The 23,559-nt window shown below is 40.4% G+C and overlaps 1 protein-coding gene across 3 annotated transcripts; it reads right to left on the bottom strand.

Moving 5' to 3' along the window:
- Positions 1-454: 454 nt before the first annotated feature.
- rtp3a.3.L (receptor (chemosensory) transporter protein 3 gene A gene 3 [provisional] L homeolog) lies at positions 455-22,755 on the bottom strand. Of its 3 annotated transcripts, none has more exons than XM_041563259.1 (3): positions 22,673-22,755; positions 2,585-2,752; positions 455-1,222 (listed from the first exon to the last, which is right to left on the bottom strand). In XM_041563259.1, exons 2-3 carry the CDS (start codon positions 2,737-2,739, stop codon positions 688-690), a joined length of 690 nt encoding a protein of 229 aa, XP_041419193.1. In that variant the 5' UTR covers positions 2,740-2,752; positions 22,673-22,755; the 3' UTR covers positions 455-687. The 3 variants fall into 3 exon arrangements, with proteins under 3 accessions (XP_041419193.1, XP_018119080.1, XP_041419192.1); XM_018263591.2 differs by lacking the exon at positions 22,673-22,755 and adding an exon at positions 4,416-4,511; XM_041563258.1 differs by lacking the exon at positions 22,673-22,755 and adding an exon at positions 3,790-4,360.
- Between the last annotated feature and the right edge of the window lie 804 nt (positions 22,756-23,559).

Raw genomic sequence — 23,559 nt, 5'->3', positions numbered from 1 at the left:
TATATCCTGCTCATACCATAGTTTAGTATTTCCATTTATTCTGTTACAGCTAAGCTGTCTTATCTTTCTCTACCAGCGTGTTATTCAGCCACGTGTATTTCCAGATAGTATGGGATTTGCCGGTGTCCAAAAAATCTGGACGCGCGTCGGAATAGTCGCTCGCAACAAAACCGTCGTACATCAACATTGGACATCCATTGACTTTAACGTCGGTGTCAAAATTGGCAAGAGCATCGAAATTGTTGCGAATTGACGCGGGCATCAAAATTCGAATTTCACAGATTTTTCGGCCCATCACTGTTGATTAATTAAACATTTAGATTATGTTTTCCATAAAGGGAACAGAAGCTGCCATTTGGGTACCCTGAAATGAATTACTCTATGAAAGCATAAAAAGTGAGAATAACTTTCAGAAGTTCAACTTTTTTTGGGAAAACAAACACCACACACTGTATGCAGACAAAAAGTTTATTCTGATCAAAATATACTGTATAGGTGATTTCTTCCTTGAAATCTGTGTTTGTTAGACATACTGTATAATGAATATATTGTATGCAGACTGTTAGATGCAATAATCACAATGATCTATATAAAGCATTAATCACTAAAGTTATAGTAAAGGGTAGAATGAAGTGAAAGGCTAATGCTAAGAAAATTGTTAAACTCAGACCATGCAAATGGATGAAATCACTTTTTAGAGGAGTCTTTAGGTTTGGAAAAAGCCATACAAGCTAATGCTAAAGCCCCAATCCCTACAACGACACCTGCAGCGACACCTACAGCTAGAGCTGTTGAGCCACCTTGCTCACTTGTCTTCTTCTCATGAAGTGAGGTACCTTGTTCCCAATCCTCCCTCAGATAAAATGATCCTTGTTCATCTTTCTTCTCCTGATGAGCATCTTCCTGGCAAATCTCACAGTGATCTTTGTCATGAGGGCCATTTTGGTCGCTATAATAGTTAATTGACCTTGAACGTCGCCCATAGTCTTCTTGCTCATAGAATTTGCGGTTAATCTTCAAGACCAAATTCTTTATCATTATCTTCAAATTCGCATGTGAAATGTGAGGTTTTTCCATTGTAGCAAGATTGCATTTCTTACACGACTGCCTAGAAATCCTCATGTTCACAATGCCACGTTTACGTGCTCGGTCCAGTTTTATAAAGAACCTGAGGTGGGTAACGAACGAACTCCAATGATATCTACAGTTTGAGCACACAAAGCTGGGGATAATTAAAAGACAAAACAGTATTATCAGGGCTTATTTTCACAAACAAGAGTTTGGGACACACCCTACCCTAGTAATCAGAATGACAATGTATTTAATATTAAAGGGAATGACAACCCAAAAAATTATTTTTGCTTAACAAAAGAAAACATAATTCTAAGCAACTCTGCAACTTACATTCATTACAATGTTTCTATTTGTGTACATATTGCTATTAACAGTGGTGTTTGTCCCTTTCTATTCTCAGAACTGTCACAGAACTGTCTTTGCAATATTGTTTAAAAAGTAACAACCAGGAGTTTGGCCAATGCTGCTTTAATAACAATTGTTTTCACAAATAACTTTAAAAGCACATTTTTTAACAAACCTATATTAGAAAGTTGCTTAGAATCATGTTTTCTTTTTTCTTTTTTGGGTATAATTTTTTTTTTTTTAAGTTTTAAGTATAAAGCTACCGTCATAAAGGTAAGTGTCAAGTGGACGGTATTCTTACAGTGTGTCTAAAGCATCAAATAATCATGATAAACCTTCAACTTGCATGCACCTAATGACAATAATTCTAAGCAGAACTGCACTCATCAATTTTCTTCCACAACAAGTGCTGTATGCATAATGGCACAAATCAGCAATTTTTTCACAGACACAAAATGCAGCTGCATTTGTAAATGAGTCCTTTTATCTGCATCACTTGATCATTATGTCTACACTTATATGTGAAAAAAAGTTGTCATATTAAGACATACCCTTAAATCCATATGCCTCCTCCTCCCCTGTGTATAATACAGTACCCCATTAGCATTTTGTATAAAGTGTGAACAGGTGAACAATGTGGGCAGTTTCAGTCTGGGTCTCAGGTATGAACAGTACAGGCTTTAGGATATAAACAATAGAGGTGTCTCAAGTGTGAACAATACAGGAGGATCACAGGTGTGAACAATACAGGGGATTACAGTGTGAATTTGAGGTTTAAACTATGCAGGGGCCAGTTAATCTCTGTAGTGATACCTTTTAAATCTTACATATGGTAAGCAGACACAACAAGCAGACTTTGATGTGGAGGCCACATGAGGGGGGGTCGCGGGCCGCCAGTTGGACAGCCCTGTACTAGAGTGATATTTTAGGGGTTCATCTACTGATCTTTCTCCTCTCCTAACTAAAGTAAGTATGTGGCACGTTCACAGATTTCCATGTAAGAGATTGCAGTTTAACATACTGCAGTATTAATAATGTTTCTGTCCCAGAACACACCCAGTTAAAATTAATCTTATGTGAACATTGTGGACTGGAAGGATAATAACAGATTTTATTTATAAAATGTACAGGATCATAGAGTCAAGACATATGGAATTTACTGTACCTGCCAAATGTGGTTTGCTCATACTTTAGTCCACCATTTGGCAAACTATGTTCAATCACATTCAGTGTCCACACGTCAGTAGTATCCAGTTCTTCTATTTCATTATCAAACTCATCACTCCACCACCTGTCGTTGCCCATTGCTAGTCGAAGCATGTTGCTGAATGGACTGAAAGACAATTAAACGTTATAGTGATATACGTATAGGTACATAACAGACATACATACTCAGTGCTTGAATTGGGATTAAAAAAGCAGAGGGTTGGTATGTGCGGCACACGCAGCTAATTTTTGGCCCCATCCACAAATATAAATCACGCCTACCGATATTTTCTAGTTACGCCCACTTTCATTTAAAATCATTTTGCTTTTTTCCATGTTTATTAACAATACAACAACTTAAGGTGGCCATACACTATAAGATCCGCTCGTTTGACAAAATGAGCAGATCTTTTCCCCTGATATGCCACTAACGGCAGGGCTATATCGGGGGTAATCTGAAAGTGTATGGCCACCTTCAGTTTAACAGCAATTAACAGGTCACATTAACACTAACCTGGCACAATGGCACTAACATGGCACAATTGAAATTTCATGTAGAACTACCCCCAGAATTCAAAGCACAATGGCACAACTGCAATTTCCACGTGCAACTGTCAGCAGTCAGCTGCTGCTTTGAGTGGAGTGGGAAAAATGAAAATGAAATGAAGAGGAAGATAGGTGTTTTTTTTACGTACATAAAAACATTATGATATGATATTTAACGAAGATTCAAAAAGTCAGGTGAACTTTGCCTTTCATATAGAGTTAACATGTTGCATTGGCTAAATGCGAAAGTCAGTTATATAATATATACTGGTTTGGATGTAATTAATTAATTAGCACAATGGCACAATAGCACTTTCATATATAAATACCCACAGAATTCATAGCACAATAGCAACCACAGGCATTTTAGCTGTTGCTGAACCACATCTCCCATCATCCCCTCCCAGCACAACAGGATGATGGGTGTTGTTCAGTGTGAGTGAGGCTGATACTCTGCTTTCATGCAGCTAACTATTACACTAAGGAGCAAGTTAGGGCTTCCCCTGTCCCAGTACAGGCTCCCAGCGGCAATGGCTTCATGCAGCTCCTCTATCCCTGTGCTGTCACCCACCCTCCTTTCTACCGATCTCCCCCTTTCACCCACAGCCAATAGTATACCTGACTCCTTCTAAATTGCTTGTGCCCCCAAATTCCTCACTCTTTGCTTCTTATAGTGCCTGTGCAGCTGGTATACAAAATCCTCTCCCCCTCCCCCCCCAGCACAACGGGATGATGGGTGTTGTTCAGTGTGAGTGAGGCTGATACTCTGCTTTCATGCAGCTAACTATTACACTAAAGAGCAAGTTAGGGCTTCCCCTGTCCCAGTACAGGCTCCCAGCGGCAATGGCTTCATGCAGCTCCCCTATCCCTGTGCTGTCACCCACCCTCCTTTCTACCGATCTCCCCCTTTCACCCACAGCCAATAGTATACCTGACTCCTTCTAAATTGCTTGTGCCCCCAAATTCCTCACTCTTTGCTTCTTATAGTGCCTGTGCAGCTGGTATACAAAATCCTCTCCCCCTCCCCCCCCAGCACAACGGGATGATGGGTGTTGTTCAGTGTGAGTGAGGCTGATACTCTGCTTTCATGCAGCTAACTATTACACTAAAGAGCAAGTTAGGGCTTCCCCTGTCCCAGTACAGGCTCCCAGCGGCAATGGCTTCATGCAGCTCCCCTATCCCTGTGCTGTCACCCACCCTCCTTTCTGCCGATCTCCCCCTTTCACCCACAGCCAATAGTATACCTGACTCCTTCTAAATTGCTTGTGCCTCCAAATTCCTCACTCTTTGCTTCTTATAGTGCCTGCGCAGCTGGTATACAAAATCCTCTCCCCCCCCCCCCTTCTCTACCTCCCCTTCTCCACCTCTGCTGTTGGGTGTTCCAGACACGCTTACCCCTCGCCTGCCTGTGCTTGCTGCTTCCTGCTGCTGATTGCAGCTAGGGTTGCCACCTTTTCTGGAAAAAAATACCGGCCTTCCTATATATTTATCTTTTATCCCTATTAACCCTTTCCCTGCCAGCCGTTTTGGCCTAGATGCAAACATCTACTGCCAAGCAGTTTTTAGACATTTTGTACTCTTTCACTTTAAGGGCCTTTCGTGGGGCGGTCTTTTAGTTTACCCTGGAAAACAATATTTTGTTTTTTTCAGGACAACCTGAACTTTCAAACTATGTAAGAATTTTGGTGTAATTCTACTTCTGTAAAAAATATAGGCTTCTAAGTGTCTAATAAAATGAAAAAAATCATGTTCCACAAAGAACAATCACATATATCAGAAACATCATTTATTTTATGTACAAGAACACAGCCGATTTGGAATGGTCTATGTCTCCTGAATGCGGCAATACCAAATATATATATTTTTATGAAGATTTTTCACTTGTATAGATCAATATCTACAAGCAGTACATTACAAAATTTCCAAAGCACCGCTCCCCAAACGACATACTTCTGATTTCAAGGCCAAACATTCCACTAACAGTAGGTTTACCCTAGAAAACTACCCATTATTAGAAAGAACAGATTCTGTGGGTAAATATATCTATGTACAGTACTCCAAACTACCAAGTGGCAATGGTTTCCTACAGTTATAATGTTTTATAGAAATGTCTGAATTTTTTGAAAAATTACCTCAAAGCTTCCACTCTACAGCATCATATCTCCCACACATCATTAGGTATCAATGTAAAACACCCTGTGAAAGCCTGGGGTCCATTGAACAGTTTGATGCCCAATATGTATAGGTGTACCCAAGCATGTGGTATATATGGGCCCTAAAATTTAGACACCCCATTTGAGCTATCAGTTCTGTAATGCCAGATACTGCAAAATCAACACATTTACATAGTTTGGGGGGGGGGGGGCAAAATTAGAAAAAAGTACGTTCACCCCAGAAAACCATATATTTTCGGAAAGTACAAAATCCCCGAATCTAAATTGGGTATCCATGTCTTTATACTCCAAAGCACCAAGCTACAAAAGTTTCCGAAGTTTGGCAATTTTAGGGACATTTTCAAAAATCACCTCAAAACTTCCACCCTGCCGCATCATATGTCCCACATACTACTGAGTATCAAGATAAATAAACCCAAATATGAAAGCTTGGGGTCCTCTGAACAGTTTGATGCCCAATATGTATAGGTGTACCCAAGCATGTGGTATATAGGGACCCTAAAATGTAGACACCCCATTTAAGCTATCAGTTCTGTAATGCCAGATACTGCAAAATAAAAACATTTACATAGTTTAGGAGGGGGCAAAGTTAGAAAAAAGTACGTTCACCTCAGAAAACCATATATTTTCGGAAAGTACACATTCCCCTGAATCCAAATTGGGTATGGATGTCTTTCTACTCCAAAGCACCAAGCTGCAAAAGTTTCCTAAATTTGGCAATTTTGGTGACATTTCCAAAATCACTTCAAAACTTCCACCCTGCTGCATCCTATGTCCCACATACTATTGAGTATCAAGATAAATCACCCCAAATATGAAAGCCTGGGGTCCTCTGAACAGTTTGATGCCCAATATGTATAGGTGTACCCAAGCACATGGCATATAGGGGCCCCAAAAGGAAGACCCCCATATGGTCTGTCATTTCAGGTGCTGCAAAATCAACACATTTACATAATTTTGAGGGGCGGCAAAGGTAGAAAAAAGTACGTTCACCCCAGCAAATCCATATATTTTCGTAAAAGTTCACATTCCCCCGAATCCAAATTGGGTATGCGTCTTTCTACTCCAAATCACCAAGCGGTAAAACTTTCCTAAATTTGGCAATTTTGTTGACATTTCTAGAAATCACCTCAAAACTTAAAACCTGCTGCATTGTATGTCCCGCATACTATTGAGTATCAAGATAAATCACCCCAAATATGAAAGCCTGGGGTCCCCTGAACAGTTTGATGCCCAATATGTATAGGGGTACCCAAGCACATGGCATATAGGTTCTCCAAATTAAGAGCCCCCATATGGTCTGTCATTTCAGGTGCTGCAAAATCAACACATTAACATCGTTTTGGGGGGCGGCAAAGGAAGAAAAATGTATATTCACCCCAGAAAACCATATATTTTAGGAAAGTTCACATTCTCCTGAATCCAAATTGGGTATGCATGTCTTTCTACTCCAAAGCACCAAGCTGCAAACCTTTCCTAAATTTAGTGATTTTGGTGACATTTACAAAAATCACCTCAAAATTTCCACCCTGCAGCATCGTATTTCCCACATACTTTTAGGTATCAAGACAAATCACCCCAAATATGAAAGCCTGGGGTCCCCTGAACAGTTTGATGCCCAATATGTATAGGTGTAACCAAGAACGTGGCATATAGGTGCCCCAAAAGGAAGACCCCCCATATGGTCTGTCATTAGGTGCTGCAAAATCAACACATTTACATTGTTTTGGGGGGGCAAAGGTAGAAAAAAGCAAGTTCACCCAGGAAAACCATATATTTTCGGAAAGTACACATTCCCACAAATCCGAATTGGGTATGCACATCTTTGTACTCTAAAGTACCAAGCCGCAAACCATTCCTAAATTTGGTGATTTTGCTGACATTTCCAAAAATCACCTCAAAATATCCAGCCTGCAGCATCATATTTCCCAAATACTTTTATGTATCAAGACAAATCCCCCCAAATATGAAAGCCTGGGGTCCTCTGAACAGTTTGATGTCCAATATGTATAGGTGTACAAGCGCTTGGCATATAGGGGCCCCAAAAGGAAGACCCCCATATGGTCTGTCATTTCAGGCACAGCAAAATCAACACATTAACATCGTTTGGGGGGCGGCGAAGGAAGAAAAATGTATATTCACCCCAGAAAACCATATATTTTAGGAAAGTTCACATTCTCCTGAATCCAAATTGGGTATGCATGTCTTTCTACTCCAAAGCACCAAGCTGCAAACCTTTCCTAAATTTAGTGATTTTGGTGACATTTACAAAAATCACCTCAAAATTTCCACCCTGCAGCATCGTATTTCCCACATACTTTTAGGTATCAAGACAAATCACCCCAAATATGAAAGCCTGGGGTCCCCTGAACAGTTTGATGCCCAATATGTATAGGTGTAACCAAGCACGTGGCATATAGGTGCCCCAAAAGGAAGACCCCCGATATGGTCTGTCATTTCAGGTGCTGCAAAATCAACACATTTACATTGTTTTGGGGGGGGCAAATGTGGAAAAAAGCAAGTTCACCCAGGAAAACCATATATTTTCAGAAAGTACACATTCCCACAAATCCGAATTGGGTATGCACATCTTTGTACTCTAAAGAACCAAGCCGCAAACCATTACTAAATTTGGTGATTTTGCTGACATTTCCAAAAATCACCTCAAAATATCCAGCCTGCAGCATCATATTTCCCAAATACTTTTATGTATCAAGACAAATCCCCCCAAATATGAAAGCCTGGGGTCCTCTGAACAGTTTGATGTCCAATATGTATAGGTGTACAAGCGCTTGGCATATAGGGGCCCCAAAAGGAAGACCCCCATATGGTCTGTCATTTCAGGCACAGCAAAATCAACATATTTACATCGTTTTGGGGGGGTGGGGCAAAGGTAGAAAAATGTATATTCACCCCAGAAAACCATATATTTTAGGAAAGTTCACATTCTCCTGAATCCAAATTGGGTATGCATGTCTTTCTACTCCAAAGCACCAAGCTGCAAACCTTTCCTAAATTTAGTGATTTTGGTGACATTTACAAAAATCACCTCAAAATTTCCACCCTGCAGCATCGTATTTCCCACATACTTTTAGGTATCAAGACAAATCACCCCAAATATGAAAGCCTGGGGTCCCCTGAACAGTTTGATGCCCAATATGTATAGGTGTAACCAAGCACGTGGCATATAGGTGCCCCAAAAGGAAGACCCCCCATATGGTCTGTCATTTCAGGTGCTGCAAAATCAACACATTTACATTGTTTTGGGGGGGGCAAAGGTAGAAAAAAGCAAGTTCACCCAGGAAAACCATATATTTTCGGAAAGTACACATTCCCACAAATCCGAATTGGGTATGCACATTAGAGATGACGCGAACTGTTCGCCGGCGAACTTGTTCGCGCGAACATCGGGTGTTCGCGCTCGCCGGAAGTTCGCGAACGTCGCGCGACGTTCGCCATTTTGGGTTCGCCATTGTTGGCGCTTTTTTTTGCCCTCTCACCCCAGACCAGCAGGTACATGGCAGCCAATCAGGAAGCTCTCCCCTGGACCACTCCCCTTCCCTATAAAAACCGAAGCCCTGCAGCGTTTTTTCACTCTGTCTGTGTGTGCTGAAGAGATAGTGTAGGGAGAGAGCTGCTGCCTGTTAGTGATTTCAGGGACAGTTGAAAGTTTGCTGGCTAGTAATCGTTTTGATACTGCTCTGTTATTGGAGGGACAGAAGTCTGCAGGGGTTTGAGGGACATTTTACGCAGAAAACTCCGGTACTTCAGCAGCTCATATGTATCGTCATTGTAGTTATACGTTGCCTTGTAGGCATTATTTGCACACTGTTTTCTTCAACCCGCCATCGAGCTGTGTGACCTTGTTCCCATTCTGTCTAAATATCCATAATATTACCGCTCCAGAAAAAACACCGGAGTCACTTTTTTCAAGCAGCATTTAATATTTTTACGTAATCCGTATCCACCGGCTGTAGTAGTGTATACGTTGGCCTTGTAGGCAATTATTTGCACACTGTTTTCTTCAACCCGCCATCTAGCTGTTGTGACCTTGTTCACATTCTGTTCTAAATATCCATAATATACCGTCTCCAGAAAAACACCGGAGTACTTTTTTCAAGCAGCTCTATATATTTTACGTAATCCGTATCCACCGCTGTAGTAGTGTATACGTTGCCTTGTAGGCATTATTTGCACATGTTTCTTCAACCCGCCATCAGCTGTGTGGACCTTGTTCAATTTGTCTAAATATCATAATATTCCTGTCTTCAGAAAAACCACCTGAGTCTTTTTTTCAAGCAGCATTTAATATTTTACGTAATCCGTATCCACCGCTGTAGTAGTGTATACGTTGCCTTGTAGGCATTATTTGCACACTGTTTTCTTCAACCCGCCATCTAGCTGTGTGACCTTGTTCCATTCTGTCTAAATATCCATAATATTACCGTCTCCAGAAAAAACCAGAGTGACTTTTTTCAAGCAGCTTCATATATTTTACGTAATCCGTATCCACCGCTGTAGTAGTGTATACGTTGACCTTGTAGGCATTATTTGCACAGTGTTTTCTTCAACCCGCCATCGAGCTGTGTGACCTTGTTCACATTCTGTCTAAATATCCATAATATTACGTCTCCAGAAAAAACACCGGAGTTACTTTTTTCAAGCAGCATTCATATATTTTACGTAATCCGTATCCACCGCTGTAGTAGTGTATACGTTGACCTTGTAGGCATTATTTGCACACTGTTTTCTTCAACCCGCCATCGAGCTGTGTGACCTTGTTCACATTTGTCTAATTCTATTCGTCTCAGAAAAAACACGAGTATTTTTTCAAGCGCTATATTTTTACGTAATCCGTATCCACGCTGTAGTAGTGTATACGTTGCTGTAGGCATTATTGCACACTGTTCTTCACCCGCCATCTAGCTGTGTGACTTTTCACATCTGTCTAAATATCATAATATTACGCTCAGAAACCTTGAGTACTTTTTTTCAAGCAGCATCATAATTTTACGTACCGTATCCACCGCTGTAGTAGTGTATACGTTGACCTTGTAGGCATTATTTGCACACTGTTTTCTTCAACCCGCCATCGTAGCTGTGTGACCTTGTTCACATTCTGTCTAAATATCCATAATATTACCGTCTCCAGAAAAAACACGGAGTTACTTTTTTCAAGCAGCATTCATATATTTTACGTAATCCGTATCCACCGCTGTAGTAGTGTATACGTTGACCTTGTAGGCATTATTTGCACACTGTTTTCTTCAACCGCCATCTAGCTGTGTGACTTGTTCACATTTGTCTAAATATTAATATTACGTCTCCAGAAAAACCACTGAGTTACTTTTTTCAGCAGCATTCATATATTTTACGTAATCCGTATCCACCGCTGTAGTAGTGTATAGTTGACCTTGTAGGCATTATTTGCACACTGTTTTCTTCAACCCCCATCGAGCTGTGGGCCTTGTTCACATTTGTCTAATATGCTAATATTATCGTCTCTAGAAAACCACTGAGTTACTTTTTTCAAGCAGCCAATAATTTACGTAATCGTATCCACGCTGTAGTAGTGTATACGTTGACCTTGTGCATTATTGCACACTGTTTTCTCAACCCGCCATCTAGCTGTGTGACCTTGTTCACATTTTGTCTAAATATTGATAATATTATCGTCTCTAGAAAAACACTTGAGTTACTTTTTTTCAAGCAGCATTCATATATTTTACGTAATCCGTATCACCGCTGTAGTAGTGTATACGTTGACTTGTAGGCATTATTTGCACACTGTTTTCTTCAACCCGCCATCTAGCTGTGTGTATTATCGTTTCCAGAAAAACCAACTGAGTTTTTGTTGTTGTTGTTGTTTTTTTAAAAATAATGCCAGGCAAAGGCAGGCCGCCACGCAGAGGCCGTGCTAGGGGCCGTGCTGCTATGCAATCCTGTGGCCCTAGCAAATTGCCCAGTTTTAAAAAGCCAATGACCCTGAACTCCCAAAATGCTGAAGAGGTAGTTGACTGGCTTACACAGCACACCCCATCCTCTACCGTTTCTAACTTTACCACAACATCCTCCTCATCCTCCACTGCTATGGCCACCCCACGTAACACTTCCTCCACCACCGGTGCCCCTTCTTCACTGGGGTCAGAGGAGTTATTTTCCCAATGAGTTTCTTGAACTGAGTAATGCGCAACCATTATTGCCAGAAGAAGATGAAGGAGATGAGGACCTTACACCAGATTTAATTCTGGCAGAGAACACGATAGAGATGGACATAATGAGTGATGAGGAGGAGGTCCCCGCTGCTGCTTCCTTCTGTGATGTGTCAGAAGAAATTGATGCATCTGAGGAGAATGATGATGAGGAGATTGATGTTTTGTGGGTGCCTAGTAGAAGAGAGCAAGAGGAGGGTAGTTCAGATGGAGAGACGGAGAGTCAGAGAGGCAGTAGGAGAATAAGACTTAGAAGAAGCAGGGAGGACAGCCCGCAGGGATCAGTAGGGCAACAACATGTATCGGCACCTGTGTTCAGCCGGCCAACGCACCCGCCATTGCCGCCAATACCGCCAACTCCGCCAACTTCTACTGTTACCGCCAGATCGCACACTTCCAAAAAGTCAGCAGTGTGGGATTTTTTTAATGTGTGTGCCTCTGACAAAAGCATTGTAATTTGCAATGAGTGCAGTCAGAAACTGAGCCTTGGTAAGCCCAACAGCCACATAGGTACAACTTCTATGCGAAGGCACATGAGCGGCAAGCACAAAGCACTTTGGGAGCAACACCTCAAAGGCAACAGGCAAACTAAAAGCCACACTCCTTCTGGTCCAGCATCTTACTGCTCTACCTCTGCTCTCCTTGACCCGTCTGAACCACCCTCCACTCCGCCTTCCACCTTGACCACCTGTTCCCATTCCCAGTCATCTGCCACCAGCCAAGTTTCTGTGAAGGCCATGTTTGAGCGTAAGAAGCCAATGTCTGACTGTCACCCCCTTGCCCGGCGTCTGACAGCTGGCTTGTCTGCACTCTTAGCCCGCCAGCTTTTACCATACCAGCTGGTGGACTCTGAGGCCTTCCGCAAATTTGTAGCAATTGGGACACCGCAGTGGAAGGTACCCAGCCGCAATTTTTTTTCTAAAAAGGGAATACCACACCTGTACCAACATGTGCAGAGCCAAGTTACCGCATCTCTGTCACTTAGTGTTGGGCCAAAGGTCCATATGACTACTGACGCATGGTCCTCCAAGCATGGTCAGGGCAGGTATGTCACCTACACTGCCCACTGGGTGAACTTGGTAATGGCTGGGAAGCAGGGAATGGGTAGCTCAACAACAACAGTGGAGTTGGTGTCACCGCCACGGATTGCACGCGGTTCTGCCACCACCTCTACTCCTCCATCGCTCTCTACCTCGTCTTCTTCTTCTTCTTACTCTGCTGCTGGGTCCTCCTTCTCCTCCTCCACACCTGTGCACCCCCAGCTCCCCCTAGGCTATTCGACGTGCCAGGTACGCCGTTGTCACGCTGTCTTGGGGATGACGTGCCTGGAAAGCAAAAACCATACCGGATCTGTACTCCTGTCATCTCTGCAGTCACAGGCCGATCGGTGGCTGACCCCACACCAACTGCAGATCGGAAAAGTGGTGTGTGACAATGGAAGCAATCTGTTGGCAGCGTTGAGACTAGGCAATTTAACACATGTGCCCTGCATGGCACATGTGTTAAATTTAATAGTCCAACGTTTTGTCTCCAAGTACCCAGGATTCCAGGACGTTCTCACCCAGTCCAGAAAGGTGTCGGCCCATTTCAGACGTTCCTACACAGCCATGGCACGCCTTGCTGACATTCAGCAGCGCTACAACATGCCAGTCAGGCGTTTGATTTCTGACAGCCAGACTCGCTGGAATTCAACGCTCCTTATGTTGGAACGTCTGCTGCAACAACAAAGGGCCGTCAACGAGTACCTTTTTGAACTGGGTGGTAGGACTGGATCTGCACAGCTGGGGATTTTTTTCCCCCGTTACTGGGTGCTTATGCGCGATGCCTGCAGGCTCATGCGACCTTTTGAAGAGGTGACAAATATGGTCAGTCGCACCGAAGGCACCATCAGCGACCTAATACCCTTCGCTTTCTTCCTGGAGCGTGCCGTGCGACGAGTGACAGATGAGGCTGTAGACCAGCGTGACGAGGAGCTGGAAGCGCACGATTTCTGGTCGGAATCACCAGAACGAACCCAGGCACCTGCTGCAACGCAGGGAGAGGTGCCAGAAGTGGAGTCAGAGGAGGAAGGTGGCTTTGTGGAGGAGGAGGAGGAGGACCAACAGGAGCAGGCTTCCCAGGGGGCTAGTGGTGACCTTTTGGGGACCCCTGGTCTTGTACGTGGCTGGGGGAGGAGACCGTGGATGATGCAGTCCTTGATAATGAGGAAGCGGAGATGGATAGCTCTGCATCCAACCTTGTGAGAATGGGGTCTTTCATGCTGTCATGCCTGTTGAAGGACCCCCGTATCAAGAGGCTTAAGGAGAAGGACCTGTACTGGGTCGCAACGCTACTAGACCCTCGGTACAAGCATAAAGTGTCAGAAATGTTACCAACATACCACAAGTCCGAAAAGATGCGGCATTTACAAACCAGCCTGCAAAACATGTTGTACAATGCTTTTAAGGGTGATGTCACTTCAGGAACTCATCAACATTCCAGGGGCAGAGGTGCCAGTAATCCTGCCACGAGCACACCTGCAAGGACAAAGCCCTTTGGCCAGTCTGTAACGTCAGACATGCAAATGTTTTTCTGTCCAAGGCAGCGCCACAACCCTTCTGGATCCACCCTCAAAGAACGCCTCGACCGGCAGGTAGCGGACTACCTGGCATTAACTGCAGATATCGACACTCTGAGGAGCGATGAACCCCTGGACTACTGGGTGCGCAGGCTTGATCTGTGGCCAGAGCTGTCACAATTTGCCATGAACCTCTTGTCTTGCCCAGCCTCAAGTGTGCTCTCAGAAAGGACCTTCAGTGCAGCAGGAGGGATTGTAACTGAGAAGAGAACTCGCCTAGGTCACAAAAGTGTCGATTACCTGACCTTTATTAAAATGAATGAGGGGTGGATCTCGGAGGGTTACTGCACGCCGGAAGACTTGTTCTGACTTCTATGCAGCTGTCCTTCTCTTCAAGCCTCATGACTCCACACACAGCTGTCCTTTAGCGTCCTCCTCCTCCCTCCGCCACCGTTACAAACTAGGGGCAAACCCTACTGGTTTAATTTTTTTCTGGCCTCTGTGCTTCAGTGGCTGCAACCAAAAAAACTGGGCAAACAATGTCTACAAGGTCAACGTATGGCAAAAAATGACTATTTTCAGCATTTATATGGCATATTTTTTCTGGCAACTGTGCTTCAGTGGCTGCGTCCAAAAAAATGCATATTTTCTGCATTTATATGGCATAATTTTTCTGGCCTCTGTGCTTCAGTGGCTGCAACCAAAAAAATGCATATTTTCAGCATTTATATGGCATAATTTTTCTGGCCTCTGTGCTTCAGTGGCTGCAACCAAAAAAATTTATATTTTCAGCATTTATATGGCATAATTTTTCTGGCAACTGTGCTTCAGTGGCTGCGACCAAAAAAATGCATATTTTCAGCATTTATATGGCATAATTTTTCTGGCCTCTGTGCTTCAGTGGCTGCAACCAAAAAAATTTATATTTTCAGCATTTATATGGCATAATTTTTCTGGCAACTGTGCTTCAGTGGCTGCGACCAAAAAAATGCATATTTTCTGCATTTATATGGCATAATTTTTCTGGCCTCTGTGCTTCAGTGGCTGCAACCAAAAAAATTTATATTTTCAGCATTTATATGGCATAATTTTTCTGGCCTCTGTGCTTCAGTGGCTGCAACCAAAAAAATGCATATTTTCAGCATTTATATGGCATAATTTTTCTGGCCTCTGTGCTTCAGTGGCTGCAACCAAAAAAATTTATATTTTCAGCATTTATATGGCATAATTTTTCTGGCAACTGTGCTTCAGTGGCTGCGACCAAAAAAATGCATATTTTCTGCATTTATATGGCATAATTTTTCTGGCCTCTGTGCTTCAGTGGCTGCAACCAAAAAAAATTATATTTTCAGCATTTATATGGCATAATTTTTCTGGCCTCTGTGCTTCAGTGGCTGCAACCAAAAAAATGCATATTTTCAGCATTTATATGGCATAATTTTTCTGGCAACTGTGCTTCAGTGGCTGCGACCAAAAAAATGACTATTTTCAGCATTTATATGGCATATTTTTTCTGGCCTCTGTGCTTCAGTGGCTGCGGCCAAAAAAACTGGGCAAACAATGCCTACAAGGTCAACGACGTTGACCTTGTAGGCATTGTTTGCCCAGTTTTTTTGGCCGCAGCCACTGAAGCACAGAGGCCAGAAAAAATATGCCATATAAATGCTGAAAATAGTCATTTTTTGCCATACGTTGACTCAACGTATATGGCAAAAAATGACTATTTTCAGCATTTATATGGCATATTTTTTCTGGCAACTGTGCTTCAGTGGCTGCGACCAAAAAAAACTGGGCAAACAATGCCTACAAGGTCAACGTATGGCAAAAAATGACTATTTTCAGCATTTATATGGCATATTTTTTCTGGCAACTGTGCTTCAGTGGCTGCAACCAAAAAAACTGGGCAAACAATGTCTACAAGGTCAACGTATGGCGAAAAATGACTATTTTCAGCATTTATATGGCATATTTTTTATGGCAACTGTGCTTCAGTGGCTGCGTCCAAAAAAACTGGGCAAACAATGCCTACAAGGTCAACGTATGGCAGTTGTTTAAAGAGAACAGTAGATTACTAGCCAGCAAAGCTACCTAAGCTAAAATGTCCCTCAAATCCCTGCAGACTTCTGTCCCTCCAATACAGAGCAGTATCAAGCAGATTACTAGCCAGCAAACTTACTATCATCTGTCCCTGAAATCACTAACAGCTCTCCCCCTACACTATCTCTTCCAAGCACACACAGGCAGATTTTTCAGATACATTTTTGCCCTTGATCCCCCTCTGGCATGCCACTGTCCAGGTCGTTGCACCCTTTAAACAACTTTAAAATCATTTTTCTGGCCAGAAATGTCTTTTCTAGATGTTAAAGTTCGCCTTCCCATTGAAGTCTATGGGGTTCGCAAACCGTTCGCGAACCGCTCGCGTTTTTGCGCAAGTTCGCGAATATGTTCGCGAACTTTTTTTCCGACGTTCGCTACATCCCTAATGCACATCTTTGTACTTTAAAGTACCAAGCCGCAAACCATTCCTAAATTTGGTGATTTTGCTGACATTTCCAAAAATCACCTCAAAATATCCAGCCTGCAGCATCATATTTCCCAAATACTTTTATGTATCAAGACAAATCCCCCCAAATATGAAAGCCTGGGGTCCTCTGAACAGTTTGATGTCCAATATGTATAGGTGTACAAGCGCTTGGCATATAGGGGCCCCAAAAGGAAGACCCCCATATGGTCTGTCATTTCAGGCACAGCAAAATCAACATATTTACATCGTTTTGGGGGGGTGGGGCAAAGGTAGAAAAAAGTACGTTCACCTCAGAAAACTATATATTTTCGGAAAGTAAACATTCCCACGAATCCAAATTGGGTATGCATGTCTTTGTACTCCAAAGTACCAAGTCGCAAGCCTTTCCTAAATTTGGCGATAAAAGCAAAGTTTTTAACATTTCTGAAAATCGCCTAAAAATATTGCAATTGGCCGCATTTATCTCACCCAATTTCTTGCATACAATTGTAAAACACCATAAATATTGATGCCAAGGGTCTACTGACTTTGTTGCCCAATATTGATTGATATACCAAGGCAGCTGGCATGTTCGGAACCCAAATAAAAATATTGCATATGATTTTTCTCCGCTGCCAATTCGCCTTCTGTGAACATAGACCATTGACTTCTTATTATGTGCCTCAAGACCCTCCTAACAGCAAAGACCCCCCAAAACCATATATTTTTAGAAAGTACACATTCTGACAAATCCAACAAAGATAAAGACGTCTTTCTACACCAAACTACCAAACTGCAAATCTTTTCTAAACATAGAGGTTTTTACAACATTGCTGAAAAACGCCTAAAAAATTTTCTCATACAAAGAAAAATCACCCTAAATATAGAGGCCAGAGATCTAATGAATAGTTTGATGCCCAATATGCATAGATTTACCAAAGTATGTGGTGACGGATCAAACTAAGTAAAATATATCTTTCTATACCAAAGCACCAAACAGCAAAAGTATACTAAAGATACATAAGGAAAAATAATGCAGGGATAAAATTGCAATAAAACAACAAAAATTGTGTAAATAAACGAAATAACAAAATGACTGATCCAATAGTCATGCTGCCAAAACAAACAGTTTTTAGGGGTAAAAAAACAAAAATTAGTAAAATGAAAAAGTAAAAAAATAAGAAAGCCCCCTTTGTGAGTTTTTTTGTGTACACACTTCTTTTTTTTCAATTTTTTTATTGAGTTTGCAATAAAATATGAATAATTTACATAGCTTTTTGATAATCACAAGCGTATGGCTATGCAGAACCATGTATATGTAATTCAAAAAGAATTTGTACAATATCAACCATACACATTGGAACAAAAAAGTTAAAACAAATACAAATATAAATATATAAATATAAATAGACCTGTACTTTCCATATAGCTCAAGCTTTACAAAAATAAAATTAAAGACTCAATCAAAAAGATTTAGATAAGATAAACAATGCATTTTTGTGAAAGGGCTTAGTCTTTAAATAAAATAACTAGTTTTTCTCATCTTTCCCCATAAGTTTGTGAATGAATTTTCTTTTAGCATCATCAACAGTTGCAATATAAAAAGACCATCTACTTTCAATCCTATTCCTCTGAGATAATTCATCAACTCTGTATCTAATGACCTCTTGGATACATAAATTGTATAAATATGAAAATACATCTTTCAACTGTGGGGAATCATCTCTAATCCAACATAAGAAAATAGATTTCCGGGAAGCTGCCAGGATTAACCAGCAATAGTCAAATATTTCGGTTGAAAAATTTGTTAATGAAATTTTATTTGCCTCCAGAAAGGAGTCCTTCAGACCCAATAAAGCAAAATGTGGATTTAATACAATATCTGACTTAATAGACTTTTTAATAAAGCAGGTAACATACTCCCAAAACTGTTTAATAAATGGGCACGACTATATATAATGAAAAAAATCAACATTTTTCTCTCTACACTTAGGACAATAGGAAACCTTCTGAGAGTCCATAGAGTTCTGGAATAATATTCCATATCCAAGATGAGTAAATCGATAATGTTGATCTCTCCAACCCTCAGAATTTACATATTTCCTGAAATTTTGGAAGGATCTCAAAAGGTCTTTAGATGTTACACTAGTTTCCAAAAAGGAAGTCCATTTAGCTGATGAATTGACAAATGGATCTTTAACCTTGGAAAGTTTACTAAGTAAATGCGATGATATCAAAGGAATACTATTAAGACTAGGGTCATCCGATAATTGCAATATTGAATCGTAGAACTGATTATTTCTCAATTGCGACATAGTTCTGCTTCCAATTAATGAAACCCCTTGTCTAATTTGTGAATAGATTAGTCTGTCTCTTTCTGAAAGGTTATATAATCTTTTAACTATTTCCCAAGGAAAAGGATTACCTGTATCTGGATCTACAATATGTCTAATTTGGGATATACCAAATTTTCTCCATTTATAAGGAAACTGATTACTTTGTTTTTTAGGAAAGCCTTTTAAAAAAAAGGGGAAAGAAAAGGCAAAATGTTATAGTTTAAGTTATTCTGTTTAAGCAAAATCTTCCATGTAATAACCGTATCTCTATAGATAGGATTTTTTTTTAATATCAATATGTTGGTCAGACCAGATTTTATGAAGAGAGGATGTAATATGTTCTTTGGAATCTAGGAATAATTCAAGATCAAGATTAGTGAATTTCTCCTTACCAGATAACCATTCCAAAATGTATCGAGTATTTGATGCTAAATTAAATTTCCTAAAATTAGGAATATTAAGTCCTCCTGAAAATTTCGAATTTCTCAACCTCATTAAAGAAATTTTTGGTTTTTTATCCTGCCAAAGAAATTTGCTCAAAATACGGTCTAACTTTTGAATATCAGATTGTTTTAACAATAAGGGTAAGTTAAGGATGGGATATATAATCTTTGGAAAAATTAGCATTTTAAATAATGCCATTCTTCCCATTAAATTTAGTGGACTATTAATCCATTTTTTGCAAAGGACATTCATATTCTGAATTAAAGGAGTGTAATTTAAAGAATATAATTTACAAAGATCCGTAGAGATAAAAATACCAAGGTATTTTATTTTACCAGAAGGTGATGTAAGATGAAGATCTATAAGTAATTGACGTGGAATCACACTACAAATGTTCAAAATCTCAGTTTTACTAGAGTTAATAATATATCCTAAAAAATTTTTGTAATTATCAAAAAACGTGAAGATATTTTTAAGTGATAAAATAGGATTACTAACAATCAAAAGAAGATCATCAGCATATGCTAAAGATTTAATATGTTTACCATCAATGTTCAATCCATTAAAAATATCGGAAGAATCTAAAAATCTGATCAGAGGCTCCATAGAGATATTAAATAAAAGAGGGGATAGAGGGCAACATTGACGAGTACCTCTGAAGAGACCAAAAGTTTCAGAAAGTTCTCCAGCTACAGCAATTTTTGCTTTAGGATTAGAATAAATGGAGTTGAGTAAATCAATAAATTTTCCCTCAAAACCAAATGGATCAGAACATTCCGAAAGATATTTCCATGAAACATTATCAAAAGCTTTTTCAGCATCTAAGCTTAATAAAGAACACGGAGTTGTAGATTTCTTAGCTTTATAGATAACATTCAATAGAGTACGTATGTTTTTAACACCTGTTCTGTTCTTTACAAAGCCATTTTGTTGAGGGGAAATAATGTTGGGTAATATCTGGGATAACCTATCGGCTATTATCTTTGTTAGTATCTTAAAATTGAGATTAATTAAAGAAATTGGCCTAAAAGAAGCTGGTAGAGAAGGATCCTTTCCCTCTTTTGGAATTAGTGTAATATGAGAAGTAGAGCTAGAATTTAAAAACTTCCCCTTACAATAAATTTCGTTATATAAGTTGGTTAAAAAAGGGGTTATTTCCATTTTTAATGACTTATAAAATGGAGATGTTAATCCATCCGGACCTCCTGATTTAAAGTCCTTAAGTGAAGTTATGATGGAAAGCACTTCTTGCGTGTTAATTGGTTGGTTTAGTAAGTCTAATTGTACCTTAGATAATTTTGGAAAGTTAATCTTTGAAAGAAAATCCAAACAATCTTTAATATTAGTGTGTGAAGGGGAATAAACAGATTCAAAATAATTTTTGAAAATATTCACTATCTCCTTTGGAGAATTAGTTAATTGATTTAGGGGCACATTTACAAAGCTCGAGTGAAGGATTCGAATTAAAAAAACTTCGAATTTCGAAGTGTTTTTTTGGCTACTTCGACCATCGAATGGGCTACTTCGACCTTCGACTACGACTTCGAATCGAACGATTCGAACGAAAAATCGTTCGACTATTTGATCGTTCGATAATCGAAGTACTGTCTCTTTAAGAAAAACTTCAACCCCCTAGTTCGGCAGCTAAAAGCTACCGAACTCAATGTTAGCCTATGGGGAAGGTCCCCATAGGCTTGCCTATGTTTTTTGGATCGAAGGATATTCGTTCGATCGTTCGATCGTTCGATCGTTCGATCGAAGCATTAGCGCTAAATCGTTCGACTTCGATATACGAAGTCGAACGATTTTAGTTCCTGGTCGAATATCGAGGGTTAATTAACCCTCGATATTCGACCCTTAGTAAATGTGCCCCTTAAACTATTTTTAAGAAGAATTGGCTTATGTGGTCTATTACCATTTTTGAATAAGTTAGCTAGAAATCGATTGGATTTATTATGCAAATTATTCCATTTAGCTTTATAATATATCATAGAAGTTTGATCTCTCAAATTAGTCCAATGTTTCAGATTTTCTAAAGATTCTTTATATCTTTCACTATTTTGTTTTGAGGGATGTATAATGAAATTCAAGTAAGCTTTCTTTTGTATTTCAGTATGAAGGAGAAATTCTTTATCTATTTTCCTTCTAAAATGAATTTTATAAGAAGTTATTTCTCCTCGAATAACCGCTTTCCACGAATCCCATAACAATGGAAGATTGTCTTGATGTTCAGCATTATCTTTTAGAAAAAGATTCCATCTTTCTTTTAACATGTTATTAAATTCTGGTTTATCTTTGAAAAAAGTGGGATAAGACCATGGTACATACGATTTTGGGACAGGGCACAACTATATTTCAATCAGGACTGGGGCATGGTCCGACAAGTTAATATTACCAATACTTGCAGATCTTGTTTTATTAAAGATATCAATTGACGAGAATAAATAATCAATTCGAGTTCCTATCCCATGAGGATGAGAAAACAAAGTAAAATCCCTCTCTGTCGGATGTAGCATCCTCCAAAGATCTATTAATTTAGTTTGGTTTTCAAAATTTGACAGTAATTTAGATTTCCTTAATGGTTATTTTCGGACTAAACCACTTTTGTCTAAAGGCCATAAATAAGATTCATTAAAATCACCTCCAATGATAAACCTATGTTGTGGATAAGATACAATTTTCTGAATTATCTGAGCATAAAATTCCTCTTTACCAGAATTGGGGGCATATAAAGAACCCATGTGCCATATTTTGTTTTGTAAAAGAACCTCAGCAATTACATATCTACCATCCGTATCGATTTCTGAATTAAGTATCTGAATATTCAAGGACTTATGAAATAAAATTACTACTCCACCTTTCTTTTTAATGGCAGGAGAATAAACTATGTTTCCAACCCATCCTCTCGTCAATTTTTCAGATTCGCCTTCAGTAAGATGAGTCTCCTGACTCATCTGCTTTTAATCTTTTTAACTCTGTCAAAATCTTTTTCCTCTTAATGCATGAATTAAGCCCATTTACATTCCAGGTAATTACATTAAGCATTGTAACTTAGGAAAATGATATGTACTAACGTTATCATAGTGAAAAATGTATACACTTCTAAAAGTGGTGTGACAGTGTGTAAGTGTGTATATAAGTGTGAAATGAAGTGCAAATAAGTGTACATAACTTTACAAAAAAAAAAGAATCTTTACTAAAATGAGTGTGTAAATGTGTATAGATGTATATAGATGTATTCAAGTGTGTGTAGAGTGTAAATGAAGGCCACTTACTGTTCCTGGAGCAGGAGGGACAATCTGTAAAGTCTTGAAGCAGCGTGTATGCTGAGTCACTGCAGTCAGAAAGTGCATGGGCGTCGCCAGTGAAGGAGAAAGAAGAAGCAAGCCGGAGGAAACGGGTAGGTGCAGCAGATGCTTCTTTCTGCGATTTTAGGTCGGCCCTGCAACAATCCTGTCGCAGGACTCACATGACAGCCCCCAGCCTTGTAGCACAGGGGCCTGTCAGCACTGCTATGTCTGCAGAGGCGGCTAAAGCCGCTGATGCAGAGATCAGCACTGATTTCTGCCAGAACGTACTAGGTACCCTGGTGGTCTAGTGGGAGGAGGTGTGACGTCAGCGCGCAGTGGAGCGAAATTTGAAAATGTTTAAAGCCAAATCACTTTCCACACATTACCTGTTATAGGAGTTGTTCCTGGTGCTTTCTGAGCTTTGTGCTAACTTGTTATTCTGATTCTGATTCCTGTTTTGAACCCTGCCTGGCTATTTGACGATCTTGACTTCTGAATCCTGACCCTTGCCTGATTACCGGCTTTGATTCTGCTTAACCCCTCTGATTGACTTCCTGGTTTGACCCTTGCCTGCCTGACTACGTTTATTCTCTGTCTGCCCTGACCCGGCCTGATCTGACTACTCTATTGCCTAATGCCTTGTACTACGACCTTCTGCCCAAAGACTCTCGCTAAACAGTCATGCCCCTCTGCCTATCCAGAACATCTGGCCTTGCACCTCTCGTTTAAGTCCTGGTGGCATCCAAGTAGCTGAAGGCTCCTCCTGAAGCCAAAGGCGGTCACACTACAGGTGAAGCACGAGCCGAGACCAGGGTGCTTGGCATTTGTTCTGGTGTTGGGTGCCGACAGTTACATTATAAAGCGGCCCAAGA

Source organism: Xenopus laevis, chromosome 5L (genome assembly GCF_017654675.1).
Source record: "Xenopus laevis strain J_2021 chromosome 5L, Xenopus_laevis_v10.1, whole genome shotgun sequence".
NCBI classification, from domain to species: domain Eukaryota; kingdom Metazoa; phylum Chordata; class Amphibia; order Anura; family Pipidae; genus Xenopus; species Xenopus laevis.
This window is presented reverse-complemented; position numbering and strand designations above follow the sequence as displayed.

Excerpts from the sequence above, each read along its gene's own strand:
- rtp3a.3.L (XM_041563259.1), bottom strand. The coding sequence starts at position 2,739 with ATGCTTCGACTAGCAATGGGCAACGACAGGTGGTGGAGTGATGAGTTT. Across the intron at positions 1,223-2,584 it reads GAGCAAACCACATTTGGCAG|CTTTGTGTGCTCAAACTGTA; the intron begins GTACAGTAAATT and ends AATTATCCCCAG.